This window comes from Nilaparvata lugens, chromosome 1, assembly GCF_014356525.2.
Source record: "Nilaparvata lugens isolate BPH chromosome 1, ASM1435652v1, whole genome shotgun sequence".
Lineage (NCBI taxonomy): Eukaryota > Metazoa > Arthropoda > Insecta > Hemiptera > Delphacidae > Nilaparvata > Nilaparvata lugens.
The window spans coordinates 98,292,663-98,318,225 of NC_052504.1; the positions used below are offsets into that span (position 1 = coordinate 98,292,663).

Sequence of the window (25,563 nt, forward strand, 5' to 3'; positions counted from 1 at the left end):
AACAATTTTTTTTTATTTTAAACAGCATGAATTTTCAAATTTCCATATTGATATTGGCCTTTTATGTACCCTACACACGTTCGCGATGATATGTTTTATGTACCATATTCATTTATTTACCGCCGTGGTACCATATTGCAAGATCCATAAGATCGTGGCAGTTTTCTTGACAGAACAACCTCTCAATAACGAATACCTTTCAGCAGCGAATTTTTTCTCGGGATAATCGACTTCGTTATACAGAGGTTCGACTGTATATTTAATAGATGATAGATATCTATTTCAATGACTCCAAATGTTTTCACCATTGCATAGCAATCTAGAAGCATCAATCTTCACTAATTCACACGACTTACTCGTTCTGTTTGCACCATCAGACTGAAAGTTCGTGAAAGGAAATCAATCTCTGAACAACTTTTTCAAAAAGGATCTCATCTGTTCTGTTTTATTTCTATACCATTAATTATAACCGTGGTTGTCAAATAACTCTTCATCATAATCCCTGTTTATAAATCAGCTACCAAAAATCCTAGCTGTAATATTTAGAGAGCTGTCAATCGTGTACTGAAAATAACAACTCTCTGTGACATTACCCCTAAATAATACGGTGGATATTTTTGTTTCTTCTCCATGTAATCACTTCAAACTATTGTTTTGTACTAGAATAATCACAATTATTAAAGATCATCAATAGCAGTGACTTTCATTGTTTTTCTTGGACGAAATTACAGTTATTATGCAAGAGAAGGAACCAAGTAATAACAGTGATAACTACTTGGGTAATATGGGGTGCAAACTCTCTCTGGTATCGATAATTGCAGAGATTATTTCTGAGGGGAGAGACTCAGGAAAGATTGCAAACGACTCAGTACTTGCTCAACTCACCCAGAGAGATTCTACATTATTCTGAGGGATTGCAGAGAGGAAACTCAGGGAAATATTTGAAACTTCTAATAATTCTTGCTCAACTCACGTCTCTGAAACCGTCTGGGAAACCTTTTTTTACTCAGTTCTACCCCAGACACACATGGACTATATTTGACACATTTCTTTAACGTCCTAGTTGTCAAGCGAATGCAGCATGTGGGGTTAGTTGAATCTAAAATTCCTTCATAGTACAGTATATCAATATACTTTGGGAAAGAAACAGTTTTGGGCTTTAAGCCTGTTGTTCATTTCCCAATCATTCATAGTTGAGAATTATATTGTATGTGGCAATGGATGAATTGTCTACATCACATACAATACATTACATGATATAAATAAAAAATATATCTCATAACTTCCGAAACCCAGAGATTATTCTGGATTGAAAGTGAAAGCAGTTCATCTTTGTTTTGCGAAACTCATATTATTGACTGAAATATAGATTCAATTTGTTTTTACTTTCCTTGCTCTATTACCATAGGTAAGGAAAGTATTGCTTTCCGAAAAAAAAATTAAGGTACCCAAATTTCTAAATTTCTATACGTTTCAAGGTCCCCTGAGCCCAAAAAAGTGGTTTTTGGGTATTGGTCTGTATGTGTGTGTGTGTGTGTGTGTGTGTGTGTGTGTGTGTGTGTATATGAGTGTATGTGCGTCTGTGTACACGATATCTCATCTCCCAATTAACGGAATGACTTGAAATTTGGAATGCAAGGTCCTTACAATATAAGGATCCGACACGAACAATTTCGATCTAATGCAATTCAAGATGGCGGATAAAATTGTGAAAATGTTGTCAAAAACAGGGTTTTTCGCGATTTTCTCGAAAACGGCTCCAACGATTTTGATCAAATTAATACCTAAAATAGTCATTGATAAGCTCTATCAACTGCCACAACTCCCATATCTGTAAAAATTTCAGGAACTCCGTCCCATCTATGCAAAGTTCGATTTTAGATTCCCAATTATCAGGCTTTAGATACAATTTAAACAAAAAGTGGAAAAGGTTGAGAATGAAAATCTCATCAATTAATGTCCAGTAACATTTTCAACTAAAATTGAAAATAAGCTCGAAATTCGAGAAAATGTTATTATTTCTATTACAAACTGTTGGCAACTGTTGATTCTATTAAATCATTCACTCTATGAAGAGATAGCAAACTTCGTGTGTCTCCAGCGTTATTGTCGTGTCACCAGCTGGCTTGAATCTTTGGATAGTAGACTTGAGATGCGCGGGAACACTAGCGTCAGGTGATAAATTTTCATAACGGTAAGGTAAGTTGTGAGAGTGCGCCAAACCAGATTTTTGAATGATGAATTCAATGCATCTATTAGTACACACACATCGATCTTTGGACGTAAGGTTTTTTCCGTCCTTATAAATTCTATTAGATTGAACAGATGACGTCTGTCCAGTTTCGTTCAATCTGGTGGAATTTATAAGGACGGCAAGAAATCGCACGTCCAAAAATCGATGTGTGTGGAGACTGGCTTAACTATTAGTAAACATAGCATTCAAATCAATAAGCAAGAAGCACCTGGATGCAAAAAGCCGCATCGCGCCTCCTCAGGTGTGCATCCAGCTAAAGTTTGTCATGACATGCATTAACTATTTGGCGGTACGAAGTTCGCCGGGCCAGCTAGTATGGAATACAAATTTAAACGTGAACTGAGTTTGTTAACATTTCAAACAGGTGACATCAGATACTTGTCGATGAGAAAACTGTGTCAGGTCTACTGTTCACAGAACTACTAGTTATTATTGTTACTAGTAGTTCTGTGAACAGTAGACCTCACGCAGTATTCTCATCCACAAGTACCTGATTGAAACAACTATAGACCTTATGGAAATACAGCAATAGACTGGCTTCTCCACACATCTGTGTACTCACTCACTCACTCACTCACTCACTCACTCACTCACTCACTCACTCACTCACTCACTCACTCACTCACTCACTCACTCACTCACTCACTCACTCACTCACTCACTCACTCACTCACTCACTCACTCACTCACTCACTCACTCACTCACTCACTCACTCACTCACTCACTCACTCACTCACTCACTCACTCACTCACTCACTCACTCACTCACTCACTCACTCACTCACTCACTCACTCACTCACTCACTCACTCACTCACTCACTCACTCACTCACTCACTCACTCACTCACTCACTCACTCACTCACTCACTCACTCACTCACTCACTCACTCACTCACTCACTCACTCACTCACTCACTCACTCACTCACTCACTCACTCACTCACTCACTCACTCACTCACTCACTCACTCACTCACTCACTCACTCACTCACTCACTCACTCACTCACTCACTCACTCACTCACTCACTCACTCACTCACTCACTCACTCACTCACTCACTCACTCACTCACTCACTCACTCACTCACTCACTCACTCACTCACTCACTCACTCACTCACTCACTCACTCACTCACTCACTCACTCACTCACTCACTCACTCACTCACTCACTCACTCACTCACTCACTCACTCACTCACTCACTCACTCACTCACTCACTCACTCACTCACTCACTCACTCACTCACTCACTCACTCACTCACTCACTCACTCACTCACTCACTCACTCACTCACTCACTCACTCACTCACTCACTCACTCACTCACTCACTCACTCACTCACTCACTCACTCACTCACTCACTCACTCACTCACTCACTCACTCACTCACTCACTCACTCACTCACTCACTCACTCACTCACTCACTCACTCACTCACTCACTCACTCACTCACTCACTCACTCACTCACTCACTCACTCACTCACTCACTCACTCACTCACTCACTCACTCACTCACTCACTCACTCACTCACTCACTCACTCACTCACTCACTCACTCACTCACTCACTCACTCACTCACTCACTCACTCACTCACTCACTCACTCACTCACTCACTCACTCACTCACTCACTCACTCACTCACTCACTCACTCACTCACTCACTCACTCACTCACTCACTCACTCACTCACTCACTCACTCACTCACTCACTCACTCACTCACTCACTCACTCACTCACTCACTCACTCACTCACTCACTCACTCACTCACTCACTCACTCACTCACTCACTCACTCACTCACTCACTCACTCACTCACTCACTCACTCACTCACTCACTCACTCACTCACTCACTCACTCACTCACTCACTCACTCACTCACTCACTCACTCACTCACTCACTCACTCACTCACTCACTCACTCACTCACTCACTCACTCACTCACTCACTCACTCACTCGCATAACTAAAAATCTACCGGACCAAAAACGTTCAAATTTGGTAGGTATGTTCAGTTGGCCCTTCAGGGCGCATCGTTTTTCAATAATGTTGAAAATAATATTATAATTGATATTTAATCACAATTATGAAAATGTATTATCAAACCATTGAAAAATACATTTTCTCAACGAACAACGTTTTCTAACAATGTAGAACTAATATTCATTCACAAAATATTCAATATCAATTATTATATTTAATCATTGGAAAATACTTCTCCTTTTATAGACTATAATAATTGATTAGTTTGAACAAGAATTAACAGTTAATATTACAGTTGAAATACCGGTATCAGCTATCTTCTATAGAAGGCAGAGAATAGGCAACGCTATGCTCATATCTTTCTCCACTGTCATTATAGCGTAGACCTCACTGTGGTATAGCCTCTAATTTCTATATATTATTTTGATATCGAGTGCCAACTATTGTCAATAGTATTGGACATTTTTATTTATTTAGTTTTTTACCCCGTTTTTCGGAGGAGACGATAAACTGTCGGTCCCGACTACCTAAAAGTAGTCGTCATCTCTCATCATCATCCCACTCACTCATTACCCACGCACAAGCCTAGGAGCTTATGTGGGCATCACCCTCAGTATTATTGTTACAAGAAAATACTGACCCGGGAGAAAAAACTAAGGATACTCATTGTACTATTTCTCTCCCAAATTTAGGTAACATTTGAAAAGTCCCAAATAGAGTTATGATTTCACTTTTCTAAAATGTCGTTAATTTTCGTTTATTTTGTGATGTTTTATTTATTTACACATTGATTCATACAATATAATTCTCAACTAAGAATGATTGGGAAAAGAAGAACAGGCTTGAAGCCCAAAACTGTTCCTTTCCCAAATTTAGATAGAAATTGTCCAAAAATAGGTTATGTTTACACTTCATTATTTTTGTCTATTTTCATTTATTTTGTGATGTTGAATATTTTTGGTTGGTGCAGGTTGTGGTTCGTTGTTTAAATTGGCACGATCGTCAGACAACTTTCAACGTCTGTTGTGCTGGCTAGGCTTCAAACCAAATGGAGAGAGAGAGCGTCAGGCGTACCTGTACACAGGCTACCTGTTGGCGTGGCTGATTGATGCAGTTTTCGGCCTGCTCCACGAGTGGGAAAACTTCATGATGCGTGTATCGGTGCTGAACGACATCACCCTGGTCATTAGTCTGTTGTGCTATTGGAACTTTATGGGCGATATGCATATCCTATTCGGAGTCATCAAACGATACAGGAATGCACTGCACAACAATAGCAGTTTCGAAAATATTAACAGGTACGTTACTGATCATTGGGGCTGGATAGATCAATGTTGAAATGATATAGAAATGTTTGTAATCCATCTATATACAAGCGAAATGGCACTCACTCACTGACTGACTGACTGACTGACTGACTCACTCACTCACTCACTCACTCGCATAACTAAAAATCTACCGGACCAAAAACGTTCAAATTTGGTAGGTATGTTCAGTTGGCCCTTCAGAGGCGCACTAAGAAATCTTTTGGCAATATTTTAACTCTAAGGGTTGTTTTTAAGGGTTTAAAGTTCGTCTTTTAGCATGTATATTATTCTTCTCCCAATCTCTTAATTATAATTGACATTTCCATATCATATGTTACTATAGAACTTTAATGTAGATAGAGTACCTCTTCGAAACAGTTGTTAACTGGCAACTAAATTAATAATTTTGTCAAGTTGGCATTAAGTTGAGTTGACTTTGTTAGGTTGGCACCAAGTTGAAGATTTTAAATGCATTTATCGCGGAGAAATTGATTGGGCTACTTCAATCCTGGGAATATTATATTACTAGCAGTCAGGCTCGCTTCGCTCGCCATATCCGTTTAACCAGCCGTTTAGTCTGGACCCCCAACTGGATTGTCCTAACATATGATAAAAATGCCCAAATGAAAAATGCAGGCGAGCGAAGCGAGCCTGCTGATCTCATTCTTGGACGATCCAGCCGGAGGTCCAGGGGGCGGAGCCCCCTGGCTAGACGGATATGGTGAGCGAAGCGAGCCTGACGGCTAGTACTATAATAAAGTAAAGAACTGGCTTATACACGTATGGAATAGGAAAATAATTATGTTTCCCTACAGTTACCTTGAAAAGTGATCATTCCTGCACTGATTACAGAACGCAAAGAATCACTTTTCCGCTCTAGTGCGCAAAGTATTACTTTGCGTACTCTTAATACTTTGCGAATTATCTTGCAGCCATCCCAATCAGCTGTTGACATTGTTGGCGTGTATTTTGAATGCAAATTTTCTTCTATCTATATTTTTTCTGATTTTCAAATAAATGAATTAGAAAACTCATTAAATTATACATTTTGAATATTATGAATTATTAATTATTTCAAATAATATTTTTTTCATTCATGAATTGATTAGTTGAAAAATTATTTCGATATCGAGATTCGCTCAAAATTATTCAAATTTCCAAATTAATTGGATTAATTTAATTTTTAATTTGAATAAATTATCGATTATTAATTTTCAATTGGATTATCAATTTTAAAATAAATTAAATTTGTTATTAATAACAAAATTATACAGACAAACATTTGATGGATTTCAGCCATCATTTTACTCATAATCAACCACTTCTCATTTTCAATGATAACTGTAGGAAAAAATTAATGTGAAATACGTGCCCAAAGTTCCTCGCCTACGGCTCGTGCGTAAATGTTTCTTTCGGTGTAGTAAACTGTCACTTGAGAATAAGAATAATAATAATTGTATTCTTCCAATGCATAACAGTGCTATCGGAAAGGTCAATTTGCGCACTAGTTGCACAAATAACTATTGACGCATCGTCACGTCTGAACTACTCGACTGATTAACTAGAAATTTTGCATAATAGATTCTTAATTAACCGAGGAAGCTTTCATGTCATGTTTCAAAATAGTCCCTTGCGAAGCATGGGTTTCCTGCTAGTTATTAAATAAAAGCAAAATGGCACTGATGCATGCACTCACTCACTCATTCATAAATAATCAACAGAAAAATAAATCTACTGGACATTCAAATTTGGTATGTATGCTCAGTTGGCCTTTAAGAGGCTCACTACGAACGGATTATGAAAAACATCCAAAGATTCGCTCAAAATCTGTGGTTTCTCTGCGTTCTCTCAGCTTTTTCAAGAATTAATCGACTAAGAATTTTCAAATAAGGTGCACAGGCTCAGCTGAGGTGAAAAAATGTTGACTTTATCAAAGGAGTTTTAGCATAACGCCAGAGATCTGCTCAAAATCGGCGGTTTTTCTGCGTTCTCTTAGCTTTTTCAAGAATCAATCGACTAAAAGAAGGTTCACAGGCTCAGCTGAGGTGCAAAAATGATGACTGTATTAAAGGAGTTTTAGAATAACGCCAGAGATCTGCTCAAAATCGGCGGTTTTTGGGCGTTTTACCTTTGTTTTTTCAGATTATTCAATACTGTTACATGATGCTGGGGAGTCCGGTCTCACAAGGTGTCAAACTATCAAACGATAAACCGAAAAACTTCAACTTCAAAATGATAATTATGTAATTTTGTAACTATGTAATTTATATTATGTAATTTATGTAACATGATGATGACTCATCAGTACTCTGCCCTTTGGGCAGGTTCATTCCTCCTTCTCCAATCCTCTCTATCCTGTGCTATTCTCTTCATCATGAAGGATTTCCCCTCCTCCCTGACGTCATCCACCATCTTCACTCTTCTCCGCCCCAGCCCTCCACAGTCCCTTCCATTGCCGTCAAAAGGAGGCCGCCATGTCTCATCAAGTGTCCCAGCTCAATAGACATGAAATTTGGTATAGAAGTCAATCTAGGATCTATAGTGAGGTCCACGTTATAATAGCAGTGTTTGATAAGCAAAGGTATTGTTATACTTGTATATCATTCAACAAGCGCTATCTCTTTCTCGCTTTGCTCTGTTGTCAGATCGTCTTTTAACAATGTAGAATTAATAATTAATTAACAAAATATTTCATCTTAATTGAGAGCGCTATCTCTTTCTCGCTTTGCTTTGTTGTCAGATCGTCTTTTAACAATGTAGAATTAATAATTAATTAACAAAATATTTCATCTTAATTGAGAAAGTATTGGAAAATATAATTTCTTGCTTAATGAAATATAATTGCTTATTTTAAACGAAAATGAACCGTTAATATAAATTAACTTTATTATAATATTATAATAATATAATCTAGAATATTTCTTTTGTAAGTTTTTATTTTGTATTTTGTTTTTATGGGCAATAAAGATGTTTGAAAAAAAATTACATAAATAAACCTTTATCAGCTACCGTCTATAGAAGCCATTGACAATACTGAGGATCGGCAACGATGTTCTTCTATCTTTCTTCAATGTCATTATAACGTGGACCTCACTATAGAAACAATATGCACCATTTTTTTCTAATTCTTCTACACTTCTGTACTTTTTTGATCCAATACTATAGTTTGTGTAAAGTAAGTTGAGACTTGGCCCTCCATCCCAAGAAATTACAGGGTTGCCAAATCGTGTAGAATTGCAACTTTCTCAAATTTCCAATTCAACGTCAGAATTGGATGTAGAATATCATCCCCGATATCCTAGTAGTACTAAAAAAGCTTCAAGGTTGAAGGATTAAAAGGAAATTTAACTTTTATGATAAAATTGGAAACATTTGTTTTTTTTTTTTTTTTTAATATCACTTCTTTCAGAATCATGGGGCGTCGTAATGCGTGATAATGTTATATCAAATTAACGGGGAGATTGTCTCCTTTCTATTGGTGTCTGGATTTTTTTATCCGACTTATAGTTATTTTTCAATTAATGATTATGTTTGTCAATGTCGAGACATTTCGAGCAGAAAACATTAAATTTTTGACATGCTAGAAACTTTTTTGTTTCAAAAGATAAGTAGGTGGTGAAAGCGAGAGAGTTTCTCAGAAATAATTGAAATTATTTTTCCAATTGTCAAACCTACTCGGAAGAACGTATTTTGGCCGCTCAGGTGTTTCAAAGTCAAGGATAGCGGCTGAATTGTGTGCCACCATAGGCTATCAATAGCTGGGATCACCAAAAACAAAATACATAACGATTGAAAATTCAGCAATTGCAAGCCACATGATTATATTATAAAATAGTGAAATGACAACCTCGCCTCGAATAATCCAAGCAGTGTTTCATTACAGCCTTTCTAGAGGCAATCAGCTACTTACGTTTGAAATAATTCAGTCAAAAAACTCGTAAATTTCCAGCTTTTAGCATACAATTTGGTACACAATGCATACCATGGAGCCGCTCTCCGAACTTTAAAATTCCTTGGAGACCAAAATACGATCTTCCGACTACTTTTGACAATTGAAAAAATAATTTCAATTATCTCTGAGAAACTTTCTCGCTCTCACCACCTACTTATCTTTTGAAATAGAAAAGTTTCCAGCATGTCGAAAATTTCATGTTTTCTGCTTGAAATGTCTCGAAATTGACAAACATAATCATTAATTAAAAAATAACTATAGGTCGGATAAAAATTATCCAGACACCAATAGAAAGGAGACATTCTCCCCGTTGAGTTGATATAAAATTATTACGCATTACGACGGCCCATGATTCTGAGAGAAGTGATATTCAAAAGAAAAACAAATTTTCGCGATGTTTCCAATTTTATCATAAAAGTTGAATATAAGTTGAATTATCATAAAAGCACTACTAGGATATCGGGGATGATATTCTACATCCAATTCTGACGTTGAATTGAAAATTTGAGAAAGTTTTACACGAATTGGCAACCATGTAATTTCTTAAGATGGAGGGCCAAGTCTCAACTTATTTTACACAAATTTTAATTGCTGATTTTATTTTACTGCAGGCGGTACTTGGAGAGTTTGGAAAAGATAGATGACTACATGGAAATTGGGGTGAGATTTTACGTGATTTTCCACTTTGTTTTCATGAGTGTGCCCATCTCGGCAGTTGCCTACAAAGTGGTAAAATCCGAGCAACAAATTGACTACAGACGAATGCCGCAGCTATGGTACTTCCACTATCCGGCCAGTCTCCAACGAGTCACTCTCTTCCACTACTGCTGTGGAAATCTTCTAATATATTTCGCCTTATTAGCAGCGCTAATCTTTTCATTGGTATTACTTCATGCCATTTATCTGTCAATATATTCGTTAGTGAGCTCGTTTGACTACCTGATTCTCTGCATGCTCGAATGGGACCAAATGTCGACGGATATAGTCACCAAACTGCACAACGAGAGCATGAATCCCAGTACCCACAAGTTCTATGAGCTACGGCTGAGATATGGACTGTGTGAGATCATTGTCTTCCATCAGAATCTTTGTAGGTAAGCACTGAATTGTGGGTGAATAACTTTCATTATTTGTTTTTAACAATATTTATTAAAGGACCCGGACTGTAATATACAGAGTGTGGTAGCGAAACTTCCCATTTTTAACCCTAAAGAGACACACTGGGGTGTTTCACACCCCAGGGATTTTTTTTCTGTTCTGCAGTTGACAATATCAAACAGATGGGAATTTATGCCCAGTCTAAATTAGGTTTGTAGTATTGTCAACTACTCTCCACTACTTCCAGTCAGTAATAGCATTCTACAAGGTCACCAGCTCATCTTGTTCTTCGTTTGGGGTGTCTAACACCCCAGAGTGTCTTTTGGAAAAAATATTTGTAATTAGCAAGTTTTGGAAATGGACCTTTGTCAAGTAGCTAGTTTTGATACTGTAAATGAATCAGGTCTGATTTGGAAATCTAAAACAACAAAGAGCCTGAAGAACAGGTTTAAAAGTTCAAAACAGAATTTATTCAAAGAAATGTTTTATTAAACATATTGGAATAATCTTGAAATGTTAAATCAATGAAATATTGTAGAAAAATGTACTTTCTCCAAATATTAAAAAATGAGCTAGAACAATGTTCATGAAATTTTTTTTAAATGTAACAATTGATGCAAAATGTGACTGTCTTCAATCAATAAAAAATTAGCTAGCTCAACGTAGATCAAAAAGAGTTTTTTTTACCTGATTATCATAAGTCTTTTTTTACACTCTTAAATTTATTTCTTCCTTGGGCTCATCAATTTCTTCATTTTCATCAACATTTTGAAGATCCAGTTGTTCTTGTTTTGATATGACATCTTTGTAGAACTTCAAATGACAATAACTTTCCACTGCCCCTTCTTCAGCTGTCACTTCTTCTTCAGCATTCATTCTTCCTCAGGCCTCAGGTATAATACAAAACAACTTGAACAACATAAACCTCTTGAAAATCAATCAACTATCAATGAACACAGCTGATTGAAAATAACTGATCCCCTGGAAGTGACAGGTTGGCCAACAGTACTATAGATTTTCATATTCAGTAATATTGATTTTCACTATGAAAATGTACACCAGTGTTTCAGAATAAACAATATTGTGGAAGCTTACAACTAGTAAGTGGGGCTTTTTTCTATTGCAGCTAGCCAGTTTTGGAAAAAACTTCGTGAACTATGCCATCTTAGTTGCTAGCAAGTAGATAGTTTCCGAACAGTATCTGAGTTTGCATGAAGACAGTTTTAGAAATGGAATGAAATGCAACTAGGCTCACTTTGAATCTGTACTCGATTTTCAATCATTCTTTTAAATAGGATAAAGAAACTTTTGCCACAGTAAAAGTGTTTTATAATGTGTATTCCAGTTGTACCAACAACTTGCAATCAAAATCTCAATTTCTCAAATATTTTGTCAAGAATGCACTTTTGGAAATGGACTACTCAATAAAATTATAGAATAATACTACAACGCGTTGCATGCTGCAAGAGCCCTGCCCACTTAAGCGGCAACAAATTAATAATAATGATTTATTTATTTGTTACATACCACAATCACAATATCAAATTGATGATTGGGAGAGAATCAACAGGATGAACCCAAAACTGTTTCTTTCCCTAATTTTGCTAAAAATAGATTGAGATATATCACCATACTTCAAGTTTATAATATTATGTTCTATGAGAATCACCCGCTGTATGCACTTTTTATTTCAGTATTTTCTAGTGGAGAAGCGCGCAGGCACACCTTTTTCATGTCTATATTGACTGGACTATAATGCTATTACAGCTTAGAGCTTAAATAAGATTATAAGGTTTCCAGAGAATAAAATTTATTATTTTGTTTGACTGAAATTGAATAATTTTCAGTTGATCCTAGCTGACATCCTTATCATTTATACTATAAATTCATACCCTAATCCGATCTCAAAAAATGTCATATTCTCTTGGTACCAATAAAATCTTTATAAAATTAGTTTTGAGAAGAAATTTTATAAAATTTGAAAGGAAACTATAAATTCATACCTCAATCCGATCTCAAGAAAAAAGATTCTCTCTGTACCAATAAAATCTTTATGAAATATTAGTTTTGAAAAGAAATTTCATAAAATTTGAAAGGAAAACTGATAACTGGTTTCAATCACAACCTCAAGAATATTTTCTTCCATTTCAGAGAAACAAACAATATGAACAAAGGGCTACAGAGGATTCTTTTAATTTTCATCAATAGTTGTGCAATCCAAATGTGTTTGGGATTTTTCTCTTTGACTGAGGTACAGTATGCTACATGAATATTATTTACTATTTTTTTATAATTCAATTATTCTATTATACTAATCTGAATAGATAATAAGAGGCCACCTGTTCATTTTTCAACCTCAAATTTTGACTTGTCAAACTGAAACGTTTGACTGTAAACTCGTTGAGAAGAATATTCTTCAACAAAATCCATAGCAAAATTTTCTGCTGTGACGTATCTCGAAGGCCTACTATAGAATGCGAGTGTTAAGTCGCTGAAATTTAAATATTTTTCCACTAACTTACTCTTACTTACTTACTCCCAGGGCCATCTATATCTAAGTTGATATTTGGCCGCACCAACAAACTGTCTCCACGTAGTTCGCTCCTCAGCATCTCTTTCTGTCGCTCCAAGTCTCTCCTTGTCAGTCTTAACCTGTTACTACCATCTCTGTCTGGGTCTCCCACGGGGTCTTCTTCCTATAGGGTTGGGTGTTGAAACTTTTTTGAGTTTGGACTCTTTTCCTCTTCTGAGTATGTGCCCAGCCCATTGTAATCTCACACATTTTATTTCACTTACAATGTCTGGTTTATTGTAGAGGTCTCTGATTTCCTTATTATGTTTCCTCCTCCATTCTCCTTACTCCTACGTGGGCCCATATATCTTTCGCAGCACTTTATTCTCAAACACTATGAGCTTTTGTTCTTCTTTCTTGATTATTTTCCAAGTTTCAGACCCATAGAGTAACACTGGACTTATAATTGTCTTGTGTAGTCTGAGCTCTGTTCTTTGAGATAGGGACTTTGAAGAAAGTAGTTTTTGTAGGCATACATACACCTGTTTGCTGAGTTTACCCTATTTTGTATCTCTACACTATCCAAATTTTTACTTGAGACTGTTACACCGAAATATTTGAATTCATGTTCATCTATTTTCAGGCTGCCCATCCTTTCCCCCTGGTTTCTTGTAAAATGTATAAATTTAGTTTTGGAATTATTAGGCCCATTTTCTCGGCTTCTTCTATTAGCAATTTGGTAAGAGTTCTCATGTCCTCTATATTTTCTGAAATAAATGCCAAATCATCTGCAAAAGTCATCATCATCCACTAACTTACTCATTTTTATTATCTGATGAAATATTTTAAAATGGCTACCGGTACTTGAACTGCATTATAGTTCACTATTATACTCCAATATATTCACACTAATCACTAGTAGCCTATTTATCCTTTTTATTTGAACACTACTAAATTCAACATTTATGCCACTTTTAATATTCATTTCGGCACTTGAAAATGATGGCATTAATGCTGAATGCAATAGTTTGAATAGAAAAGGATAAAGATGGTACTATTGATTTTCATAATAATTAAATTATTTTTTATTTATTTTATCTTTTTTTCATTGAACACACCTTTGTGTATTGTATGTAAAAATCAATAATCAAGAATCAAGAATCAATAATCAAGAATCAAGAATCAATAATCAAGAATGTTTTATTGTTACAAACAAAATAATTGCATTGACAAAAGTCATTTCATAATGATACAGTAGCATTGATATATTGTATACAAGTACACGTTATATATATTAGAATATTGCAAATTAAAATACAAATCGGCTACTTAAATATTTTATCTACGGATAACAATTACAGACCAGCATTTCCTCGATTGAATAAAATGCTTTATTCTTCAACCATCCTTTTATTGCTCTCTTAAAACTATCAAGATCATAATTCCGTACTTCCAGTGATAACCTGTTGAAAATTTTCACTCCTATATAGCAGTACATTTTTGTATTTTGGCAAGCCTAGCACGCCCCAGATCAATCTGACTACCTGACCGAGTGTTATGCTCATGAATTAATGCTTCCCCACAAATTGAAAAGATTAGAATTTTGCTTTACAAATATTAAAAAATCCATCAAGTTTAGTGACAATAAACTTTTAATTTATGCCCATAGAATTATTTGTGTGACTTATTGAAGCCTAGACTACTGTGTTTCCACGTGAATAATATATTTTAAAAAAACATTTTTTATGAGAGATGATGAATGCGTTTCCTACTCTAGAACATGGTACACCATAGTGGAGTAGATCGATTTCTGCACAGAAAACATTAAACATGTAGAAGACACATTATAAAAAATTTCTAAAACTAACTATTGTATGTAATTGTAAACTATCTAATATTTTCTGTAATTGATGTTGTAGTAGTAGTTGTTTGGGGGGAATAAACGTTTATTTATTTCACTCCTGGGAGGAGGTTCATCAGCTTATTGGGATTATTTTTGTGCTCTATGGTACGGTCACAGTATACATACAGTACGGGAACTTGGCTATACCCTGACGCCAAAATCCGCCATCTTGTTAGGAAGCGCCGCATTGTAATAGCACAGATGAAAGAAACACACTTTATGCTTCTTCCGTGGTAATAGTATTGATGGTAGGTTCGGATCACTTTAATGATCGGGATCAATTGATCTCGTTCACTGCCACGAGCCAATCAGAAGACCAGGATTGGAACTTCCCAAGGTCACGTGATGTGTTTAGTATTGGGGTCATGTAAAAAGCATTGGTTAGATAGGCGTTTGATTACAAGTTTCCATTCTGTATCTATTCTGTGGTACGGTAGTGGTCCCTACTGGTTGATTCATTATTGAATATGCATTTTATTTGCAGGGAGATGATAATATATTAAAATATTTGACGTTTTCCACTTGTGTTCTCATATTCCTTACATTCATCTGTGGCTTTGGTCAAATGATAAAAAATAAGGTAAGAATGTACGCCTACCGTAAACCGTGATCTTATAATTTGAATTATATTCACACAAAATCATGAACTACCGGTATGTATTAAAGTACCAACCAGCGGTTTGAAGATAACAAATTGAAGATGGAGCCATAGGTGTTGTAACATTTATGTAGCTTTCCAATACATTTGCGATATTATTAGACAATATAACTGAGAACAGTTAGCACAAGAAGATATAGGCTACCATGGTATTAGGACGTTTATGTTGCAAGTTTCACTGTTATTAACTCAAGCCGAAAGTCCAAGTAGTTGTTTTTCGTGAAGCTATGTGACGCTGGTAGTCTCTCATACTGTGCCGTTCTTACACTCTCAACCCAACAAAACAGTAATAATAGACAGTAATCGCCAGTAATCGGTTTGAGATAACAGAATACCGGCTTGAAATTTGGAACATAAACAATCTACATACCATGAGATATCTTCTTATGGTATCTTTTCTCTGACAATATTCTAATGTTTAAACTGTATAATATCACTATAAAAACAGAATCATAAATTATATATCTTATTTTGTTTTGTCTCTAAACTCTGGAACGCTTTAAATTGATATGAAGTTTTGCGTTAAGATGAATATGTTAACAGAACCATAAATCTTCATTTGGTGTGGGACTTCAAATAGTAATGGTGTGCAAAGGCTGAAAATAAACTTTCTTCTCGTGATATTTTTCAGAGTTTTTCGATTTGTACCTATATCATTAAGCTATCAAAATGAAAAAGTTTTCTCAGGAAAACATTTTTTTTCCGATCAATACTTTTTGAGATATGAGCGCCTGAAGTTCGAATTTTTAGGACAGAACATTTCAAATTCTGTAAGATATAAATCCATGAGATTTAGAGGATGGATTCTCCATGGTATTGTTGATCTAGTAAAACAAACATTTTCTGAAAATACCAATTTTTGAAAAAGTTATTCAATTTACCAATAATAACTCAACACAAAGCTATTTTTGGTTACACGAATGATATAAATTAAATGAAGACGAAACTCAGTTTCTGACATTTAGCCAGAGAGATCATACACTAAACAACATCAATAGTATCAAGTTCTTTGAATTAATATTTGGCCCCAAGTTGACGTGGGAAACCCACGTAAATTTCATTACTGGTTGGCTAGCTAGAGTTATTTATTTACTGAGACAATTGAAAACTTTAGTTCCAGAAAAATATCTCAGGAGCTCATACTTTGCCTTTTTTCAAAGCATAATTGCCTCTGGTATTTTAATGTATGGGAACAGCAGCCACATTATTAACAACAAAGTATTATTATTGCAAAAAAAACAGTCAGAGTTTTGTCAGGTGCAGACTATCTGAGCCACTGTCGACCTCTTTTCAAGAAACTTAAACTATTAACAGAAATAAATTTGTATACCTACAATGTAACTCTTTATAACATGAAAAACTTACTTGAAGACAAGATGCAAAATTCTTGCTCATGATACAAGGTATAAACATCAAATTGATATAGGCCTACCATATCAACGTCTATCCACAAGCATGAAGCATTATGACAGCATAGGACCAAGGATCTATGATAAGTTACCTACAGAGATCAAATGTGCTAACATTGATCATTTCAAAAAAATACTTTTTAATTGGCTTGTTGAAAGACCGTTTTATTGTTTCGAATTTTTTGATAGTACCTGAATGAATGTATTTTGTGTTCTATATTTTGTTTAATGTGTGACTTTTTCAATTACCAATGTTGGTTTATGACAATAAAATTTATTTATCTATTTATTTATACGAATCGAAAAATTTTAATAAATATCACGAGTAGAAAGTTTATTTTTAGCCTTTGCACAGCCTTAAGGTGTGCACACGCAGAGAGCGGTCAAATGCTGCGACGAGTTGCAGTGGTCTCAAGACGATATATAATATAGTTAGATTCATTTATCTAAAATTTATGTCCTATACTAGGACCACTCTGACCGCTGACCGCTCGCTTTGTGTCCACACCCGAACTTTCAGATCAGTCAACTTCATGGGAGTTGAGTTTCTCAAATTATAAAAAGTAGCCTACTGTAGATAGATAGATAGGCTGCCTTTATTTTGTATTTAACCTGGAGGACGGAAGTTGGGGCGCAGCCGGCCCTCTCTCCTACTCAACCCTCCTATACAATTCTAATGCATTATTTGCATTACAACAACATAAGGAAATAATCTCCTAAATAGAATAAGTGAGGAATATTAATGAATTATTAATCCAGGGTAGTTAGTTACTTTAGAGATGATTCTAATCAATTTGATGCCATAATTGTGTATATTGAATTAATAAATGAAATAGATAATTAATTCTGTCAATATTATATTTAAAAAAAAAATGTTCTTAATCAGAGTAATATTATCGATGTGCTATATCCTATACTATTGAACGAGCAATTTCTGTTTAGATGTTTGTATTACACCGGATCTCGAAAACGGCTCTAACGATTCTCACGAAATTCAGAACATAGAAGGTTTATAATATAAAGATTCGATTGCACTAGGTCTCATCCCTGGGAAAACTCGCTGAAGGACATTAAAAGGATAATTATTATTCATCCTTGGAAAAACAGCTGATAATAATTTTATTTCGTAGTCTGTTTATGATGGAAGTGAATAGGCGAGTTCATGTGTGTGGGACTGTGTCAAAATTATGACTCAGCTGTTGAACTTTTGTAATCATTCAATCAGGTACTTAGTGCCGGTTGCAAAAAAGGCGGGTTATTTTTAATCCTGATTGATTCCAGTAGAACCATCTTTTTGAAATAGTCTTCTTTGAATTGGTTCACGTGGAATTAATGAGGATTAAGATTCAACCGGCTTTTGTGCAACTGGGCCTTTGTGAGGGAAATTTTTGCATTCCTCTGGGAATTAATCTCAATTCACTGTGATTAGATAGAACATTTCTGTATAAACTATGAATGTTATTATAATTTCTTCTTTCGTAATAAATGTTGTATGCTTTTGTATTCCAGAGCGAAGCTCGGACCCCGATATTATTTTGTTTAATGTGCAGAATAAGACAGGTTTTATTCAATTTTGATACCATAATTCTGATGATATTATATTTGAAGAAAAATTATGTACAGAATACTTGATGTACTATATATTTTTATATTGAAGGTGAACATTTTGAGAGTTACATTGGCGCAATTTGAATGGGTGGATAAACCAGAGTACTACAAGAAGTCTCTACTTGTAATGATAACGTATGCAGCCAGGGATTTAGAGATCAATCCGTATGGATTGTATTCCTTGGATATGCAAACCTTTACAAAGGTAATGAACTGATAGGCTAAGAAAAAATATTCAAATAATATTCATGGTAATTTTTTATTCCTCTTCTCCTAACCAGGTTCATATTAATTTACACTTCGAGGAAATATCTCAAATGAAAATCATCCTACATTAATAATAAATTATAGTCCAGTCATTATAGACATAAAAAGGGGGTTTTTTGTGCATTGGAATATGGGCTTAAGTACACTCAACAATAAATTTTCCATTTTTCGACCGAATTTGACATATAATGCATGATTTTGGACCGCCTTGACGAGCCGAGAAGAATGAAGTGTATGTAGTACGATGAAATCTGAGCATTGTGTCAAAAGTTATAAGGGTTTGAAATGTTTATCCTTGAGGTGTCCTTAAGCGCGCCTCCCCACTAGGAAATACTGAAATGAAGTGCATCTAACGGGTGGATATAATCTCATTAACTCATGTCATTGTGCGAAATATCAATGTGAGGACAATGTAGTTGGTGATGATGGTTGCAGCTGAAAAATTAGGTGTTTTTCACAATACAAGGAGCATTGTTGTCAGGTGCATCTGGAAATCTATATGACGAGATAGAGCGCTCTACCTGATCTCAGATTGTAGAGCACAAAAATAGAGGGATTTTGAATTATACATCTAAATGGTAACAAACAGAAGATATTGTTGATCAAAAACTAAAATTCATAGAAATTTATTTTTTCTTCAAATTTCACTCATTTTTGAAAAATCATAACTCAGTACTCATTGGAGATAGAGATTTCCGAATTATTTCATTTTATTCAGAATTATATAATCCAAAAAAAGGTGGGAGCAAATTTTCCTGTCCGATCACGAGATTTGGCAGAAATAGCTGAAAACTGGAAAATGAGCCGCAAAAACGAGTTTTTTGGGCCACTCTGTATCTAGCACAAGAAAATTTTGCATGAAGAAATTGGTTCTGGACTTCTCTTATGTACCCAAATAATATATTAAGAAATCAGAACTACAATATAAATTGCATGCACCAATGTATATATAGTGACTGGACTATTATCTCTATGATGTTAATCACGGTAGCCTTTTTGATTTTAGTCTATTATAGCGAAGGATATGCTACGATAGTATTTTTGTAATTGATCTTCCAAAATACTCACTTCGTTTGATTTCATGATAAATCATATAGCCTATATATATATATATATATATATATATATATATATATATATATATATATATATATGATTTTTAATAATAATTGTATGTGTGCCTTCATACATGTGAAATCTTCATACTTTGCTTTGTTCCAGTCGGTTTTAGGGTATGGTCTGGTATTCTGGGCTGATGCAACCAAAATTGATGAGGTATTGATTATGCAGAAGAGAGCAATCAGAGTAGAGCTGATAGAATAGCCGACTGTAAGTCCCTTTTTGTTGAGCTTGGCATTTTTACGGTGGGAATCAATACTCGACTTGGGCATGACATCAACATTCCTTTCGTCCGTCTGGAAAGGCTGAAGTCCAGTCATCTGATCATGGGAAGACGTTTATTTAATAAATTTCCCCTGAAATTCAGGTTCATGGGAATCGAATAATTAAAAAAACTCTATAAACGTTGCTCTGCTTAAACCCCAACGTTAGTAGACAGTTATGTCTACTAACTTTGCTTAAACCCTTCTTATGATGTTGAAGAGTTTTTCAGCTGCCTAAATCCAGCTTAAACCTGCAATGCTCTACAACAGCTGGAACCATATAGACATGATCATTTTCATTTATTGTCCATATCATTCAACTGCTTAAATCGACTAGGACTCTATTATGAGTGTGTAGATGTTCTTATCTTTTGACATGATCTTGTCAGAGATGCATGTCTGTTTAAAGATGTCTGTTTGTTCAAAGATGCATCTATAAATGCTCATGGATCAAGAAAGATATATCCATCTATCTATACTTGGAAGAAAAAAAGCTCTGTAGACTGTCTTTTTCTCTTTGGGGCTACTTTTGGATATAAATAAAAATATAAATCCAACTATACCCTTTCAAAATTGTTAAGTCACAACAAGTTTCGGCATATGATGCCATTATCAAGTGATAGTTTTGAAATGGTACTTGAGCTGCTGCGTTCACACCAAAGTTATAAACAAAATATTAATAGCTTAATCTTTATAAATTCTATCAGATTGAACGGAACTTGACAAACACATATGTTCATCATGTGTATGATAAGTTATGTAATCTAATAGAATCTATGAAAAAAAGTTATTAACATTTTGTTAATAACTTTGGTGTAAGCGCAGCTTAAGATTTATATTTTTATTTATACTCTGTATGCTGATATTTATTCATATTAACTATACTTATGGGCTAATATCAATAAATATAACAGAATTAGCTATAGATTTGATAATATATCGATTGCAGGTCTATATAATCTAGACATATAATAATCACTTTCAGTAATAGATTCATATTAACTATATAATAATATAGCCTCCTCCATTTCAAATCAAATCAAATCAATTGTTTATTGTCATTACAAAACAAATTGTATAACAAGGTCAGGTACATTTACAATTTATAACATTCTTCATTCATCAATACATGAATTAGTATGGTAATGTTTTGTAACACTAACAATAATAATAGTAATAACAAATCAACAATATAAAAACAGGACAACAACAATAATATTCTATATGTCTATAGATGTGTTATCAAGTGTCAAACATTCTACAAACTCATTAACACTATAGACACAAAGTATAACAAATATAACACTATTTGTCACCTGGTCATATGGGACATATAATATGAATCATATATTTATCTCATATTGATCAGAATTTTAGAGTTCTCAAAATAAAAAAGTTCAATGAACAGTGTTTTTGTCTTTGAACAATCTTTGTTATCGACAGAAAGATTGTTTTTCATTTGTTGTCAAAATTAACGTAGCTTCTCTTTTGTTTCTAATAACAAACGTGCCGCTTGTGCGACAGATAAAAATATGTACTTGAAATGGCTTTCATGTTTGGTATTGACTGAGTTTATATTAATACCCAAAATTTAACTTTTGGGGCAGAGCTCGTTCGTTAGGACTGCCAGTAGTAAAGTCCGGTTGTTCTGGTGAAAAGGATAGATTTTGCTCTTGTTTTATAATACAGTTTTCCTGTTGCAGTTCGGGCAGTTTAAAGGGAATTGTATTATTGAATAAGACGGGATCTGAAACCCATTTCACTAGATCAGTTATTTTGATTTTTAGCTAATAATTAACGTCGCGTTTCAACCAGTGAATGCCAAAGGGGGAAGCCATCTTCAAAAAGTAGGTGTTATCCTTTTTGAGTTTTCTTTGTTAATTAATCATAACCACAAAGATTGAATCATCATTAGCAACAAGCGAGTGTTTTCCCCATTAATTCATATCAATAATGTTTTTATAATGAAATTAATCTTGTTTTGTTGAAATATGTTAAAGCACAGATAAACTAAGTCCTTTGGGAAATCTGTGCATTTTGATTCCTCTATTCTTGATCGGCTTTTGGTACAGTTTTTATATGAACAACGAGTATTTGGCATGATAACTAACTATGAATTATTCACAATCTAACTATATTATATTAAAACTTATATTAAATTTAAAAGTTAATCATTTAAAAATGTTGAACCTTCATTTAGTTTCAATCACTGATACATCAAACAATCAATTCAATCTTTATACAGAGACCTCATTCACTCACGAAACCTTTCCACTTTGAAGAACGACTGAGAAATGCTCTCACAGAATTCTTTTCCGTTTTTGAAAGTCACGTTTGCAGGCAGATTTGGCCGAGGGTGGAATTATGAATAGAAATACTTCACGGTCATTTCCATTCTCTGTGTTGATTCACCCTCCTCTGGCCAAAAACAAAATAATGGACTGGGAGTGTCTTGAAAACGTGTGTAGCTAGTTTACTAGAGGGAATTATAAAGTTGGTTTCATTTTAATTCTCAGCTAGTTCTACTAGGGGGAATTATAAAGTTGGTACCTCCATGAAGATCCAAGAAATTAGAATTATAGATTTGATGAAAAATGTACAATCCTCTGCCATTATTATGTGGTTAAGTGGTAGAGTGGGACATTAATGTCCTAATTTCGTCACGTAATCAAATAAAAAAGTTATTCTATTACTATCCACATAACAAAACAAGATTTGCAAAAATAATAAATTGCCAATTTTATAAAGAAACAGCACTAAAATATAATTAATTCCATGCTACTTTGCAGCTTACACAGAAGTTACAATTTAATATAATTCTTGACTGTAAATTGAGAATAGAACAGGATAAAGGATGATTACAAAGATTAACTGGATGTGATTAGACACCTAATAATAGTATATTATAATTATGGTCGCACTACAATATGTGGCCTTCTTTCCACCAAACTTTGTAATCAATACATTTTTCATAACCACGTACAACTCATTAAAATTAACAATGCTATGTAAATAAGATTCGTGAAAGAGAACGAGTGACTACTCTCTCTGATCCTGTCAGTGTCAGATCGTGTCTGATCGAGAGTGACTGTCTGACTATCGATAGTATCATTCCTTAATAGCCCCTTCAGTTGAACGCTGTCCAACTACACTTGGACAGTTGCCAAGCACAATAAATTATATATTATTATGAATAGGGAGCAAGAATAACCAAACGCCGTTTGTTTTTAAGACTGTGATGAGTCAATACGGCAACACTGTAAATCATATATCTATGTATCGAGCGCATATATTCATCAGTTGGTTGTGGAACCGATTCAAGCGACTCTGGTTGCAAACGGTGGAACTATGCCATTGCCAGGGACTGGTTAAAGACTCATTAAAGTTCTAGTTATTCTGTTCTCTTCGTTATCATAGTTCTTCCCCCCCCCCCCTTACATAATTGGTGAAGGCACAGCCTGCTTAATATTTGATGGAGGCTTCTCCCGCCGTTCCTCATCTTGCTTACACATTCAAGAAAATTATGGCTGATTTAAAACTGATTTGGACTAAATATTTTGACAATAATTATTCTTTGTTGTAGTTTTGACACTGTGTAACTTTGTCAATATTTAAAAAAAACACTCACTTTCTATGGTGGAATGAGAGATATGCATTCAAATCCTGAGTTGGAGTTTAATCAGCCTCTACATATTCTATAATAATTATTCGTAGCTGGACAAAATAATAACGCCTATCATAGAATCAAGTAATAATACCTCTTTATTTGAAAATTTCAATAGGCTGGTGTAGGATTAGATAATTTGATTGTTAAGCTTCCATCAATACAGATTGCTGACAAGAGATAAATTTTGAGATGTTATTGCTATGAAACTATATTGAATTCCCACTTGAGGTATAAAAATTGAACCAAAATCCCAACCATATTCCTTGAAAATCCTTATTTGTTTTTCTTTATTATTAATTGGATTATCCTATACTATTAAACGAGCAACTTCTGTTTATATGTTTAGATGTTTGGATGTTTGTATTTCATCGGGTCTCGAAAACGGTTCTAACGATTCTCACGAAATTCAGAACATAGTAGGTTCATAATATAAAGATTAGATTGCACTAGGTCTCATCCCTGGGAAAAACTCGCTGAGGAATTAAAAGGATAATTATTATTCATCCTTGGGAAAACAGCTGACAATAATTATTTCGTCGTCTGTTGATGATGGAAGTGAGTGAGCGAGTTCGTGTGTGGGACTGTGTCAAAATTATGACTCAGCTGTGAAATTTTGTAATCATTCAATTAGGTACTCAGTGCCAATTGCAAAAAAGCCGGGTTATTCCAATCCTGATTAATTCCAGTAGATCCATCTTTTTGAAATAATCTCTGCTACAATCCTTTCACCACCTGAATTCAGAGCTGCAGCTAGATTATACCCTACCTTGTAGTAATAGTTATTGAAATTGTCTGTCACTTGCTTAATGGTATCCATATTATTGTAATTCTGGGTAAAATCTGAAATTGGAGATTTTCTTTGATTTTGTTCACGTGAAGTTAATCATGATTAAAATTTAACCGGCTTTTGTGCAACTGGGCCTTTGTGAGGGGAATTCTTGCTTTCTTCTGGGAATTAATCTCAATTTACTGTGATTAGATAGAACATTTTGTATGAATGTTATTATAATTTCTTCTTTCGTAATAATTTTTATGCTTTTGTACTCCAGAGCGAAGCTCGGTCCCCGATATTTTTTGTTATATGCCTTATTAATGGAATGTGATTCAATATATTTATTGAAATAAATAAATGATCCCTTTCGATGTTGTACTTTATTGTAATATTTTTTTCTAGATAATGAAACTGCTGTACTCCATCTCCAACATAGTACTCCATTACAAAGGTTCTTAGAGGTTTACAGAGCCAGAGTATATAGATACCTACATGTAGATATTTTTTAAAGTGAGGTGAATTTCATAATCGAATGAGTAAGTACAAAAATATTATATCCAACTTTAATGAATAGTATATTATGTAACGTATGTTGATATTTTGTAAATTGTGATGAATAAAATTATGTGAAATGTTTATGTACTTATTCATTTATTTATCCATAGACAATAGATACACGTAAAAACAACAGGCATTCGCCTGAAAAAAAGAATTTTTCAAAAAAGGTGTTTCAAAAAAAATAACCCAATTTTGAACAGTTTATTTATTTTTCAAAATAAATAC

General features: G+C 34.5%; 1 protein-coding gene across 1 annotated transcript; it reads left to right on the plus strand.

The window, feature by feature from the left end:
• The first annotated feature begins 1,081 nt into the window (after positions 1 to 1,081).
• Positions 1,082 to 25,264, plus strand: LOC120349444. Its single transcript, XM_039419599.1, has 8 exons — positions 1,082 to 1,088; positions 5,216 to 5,543; positions 10,116 to 10,598; positions 12,754 to 12,853; positions 15,502 to 15,597; positions 18,742 to 18,897; positions 20,181 to 20,288; positions 25,183 to 25,264. The coding sequence occupies exons 1-7, from the start codon at positions 1,082 to 1,084 to the stop codon at positions 20,280 to 20,282; spliced, it is 1,272 nt and encodes a 423-aa protein (XP_039275533.1). The 3' UTR covers positions 20,283 to 20,288; positions 25,183 to 25,264.
• Positions 25,265 to 25,563: the final 299 nt, after the last annotated feature.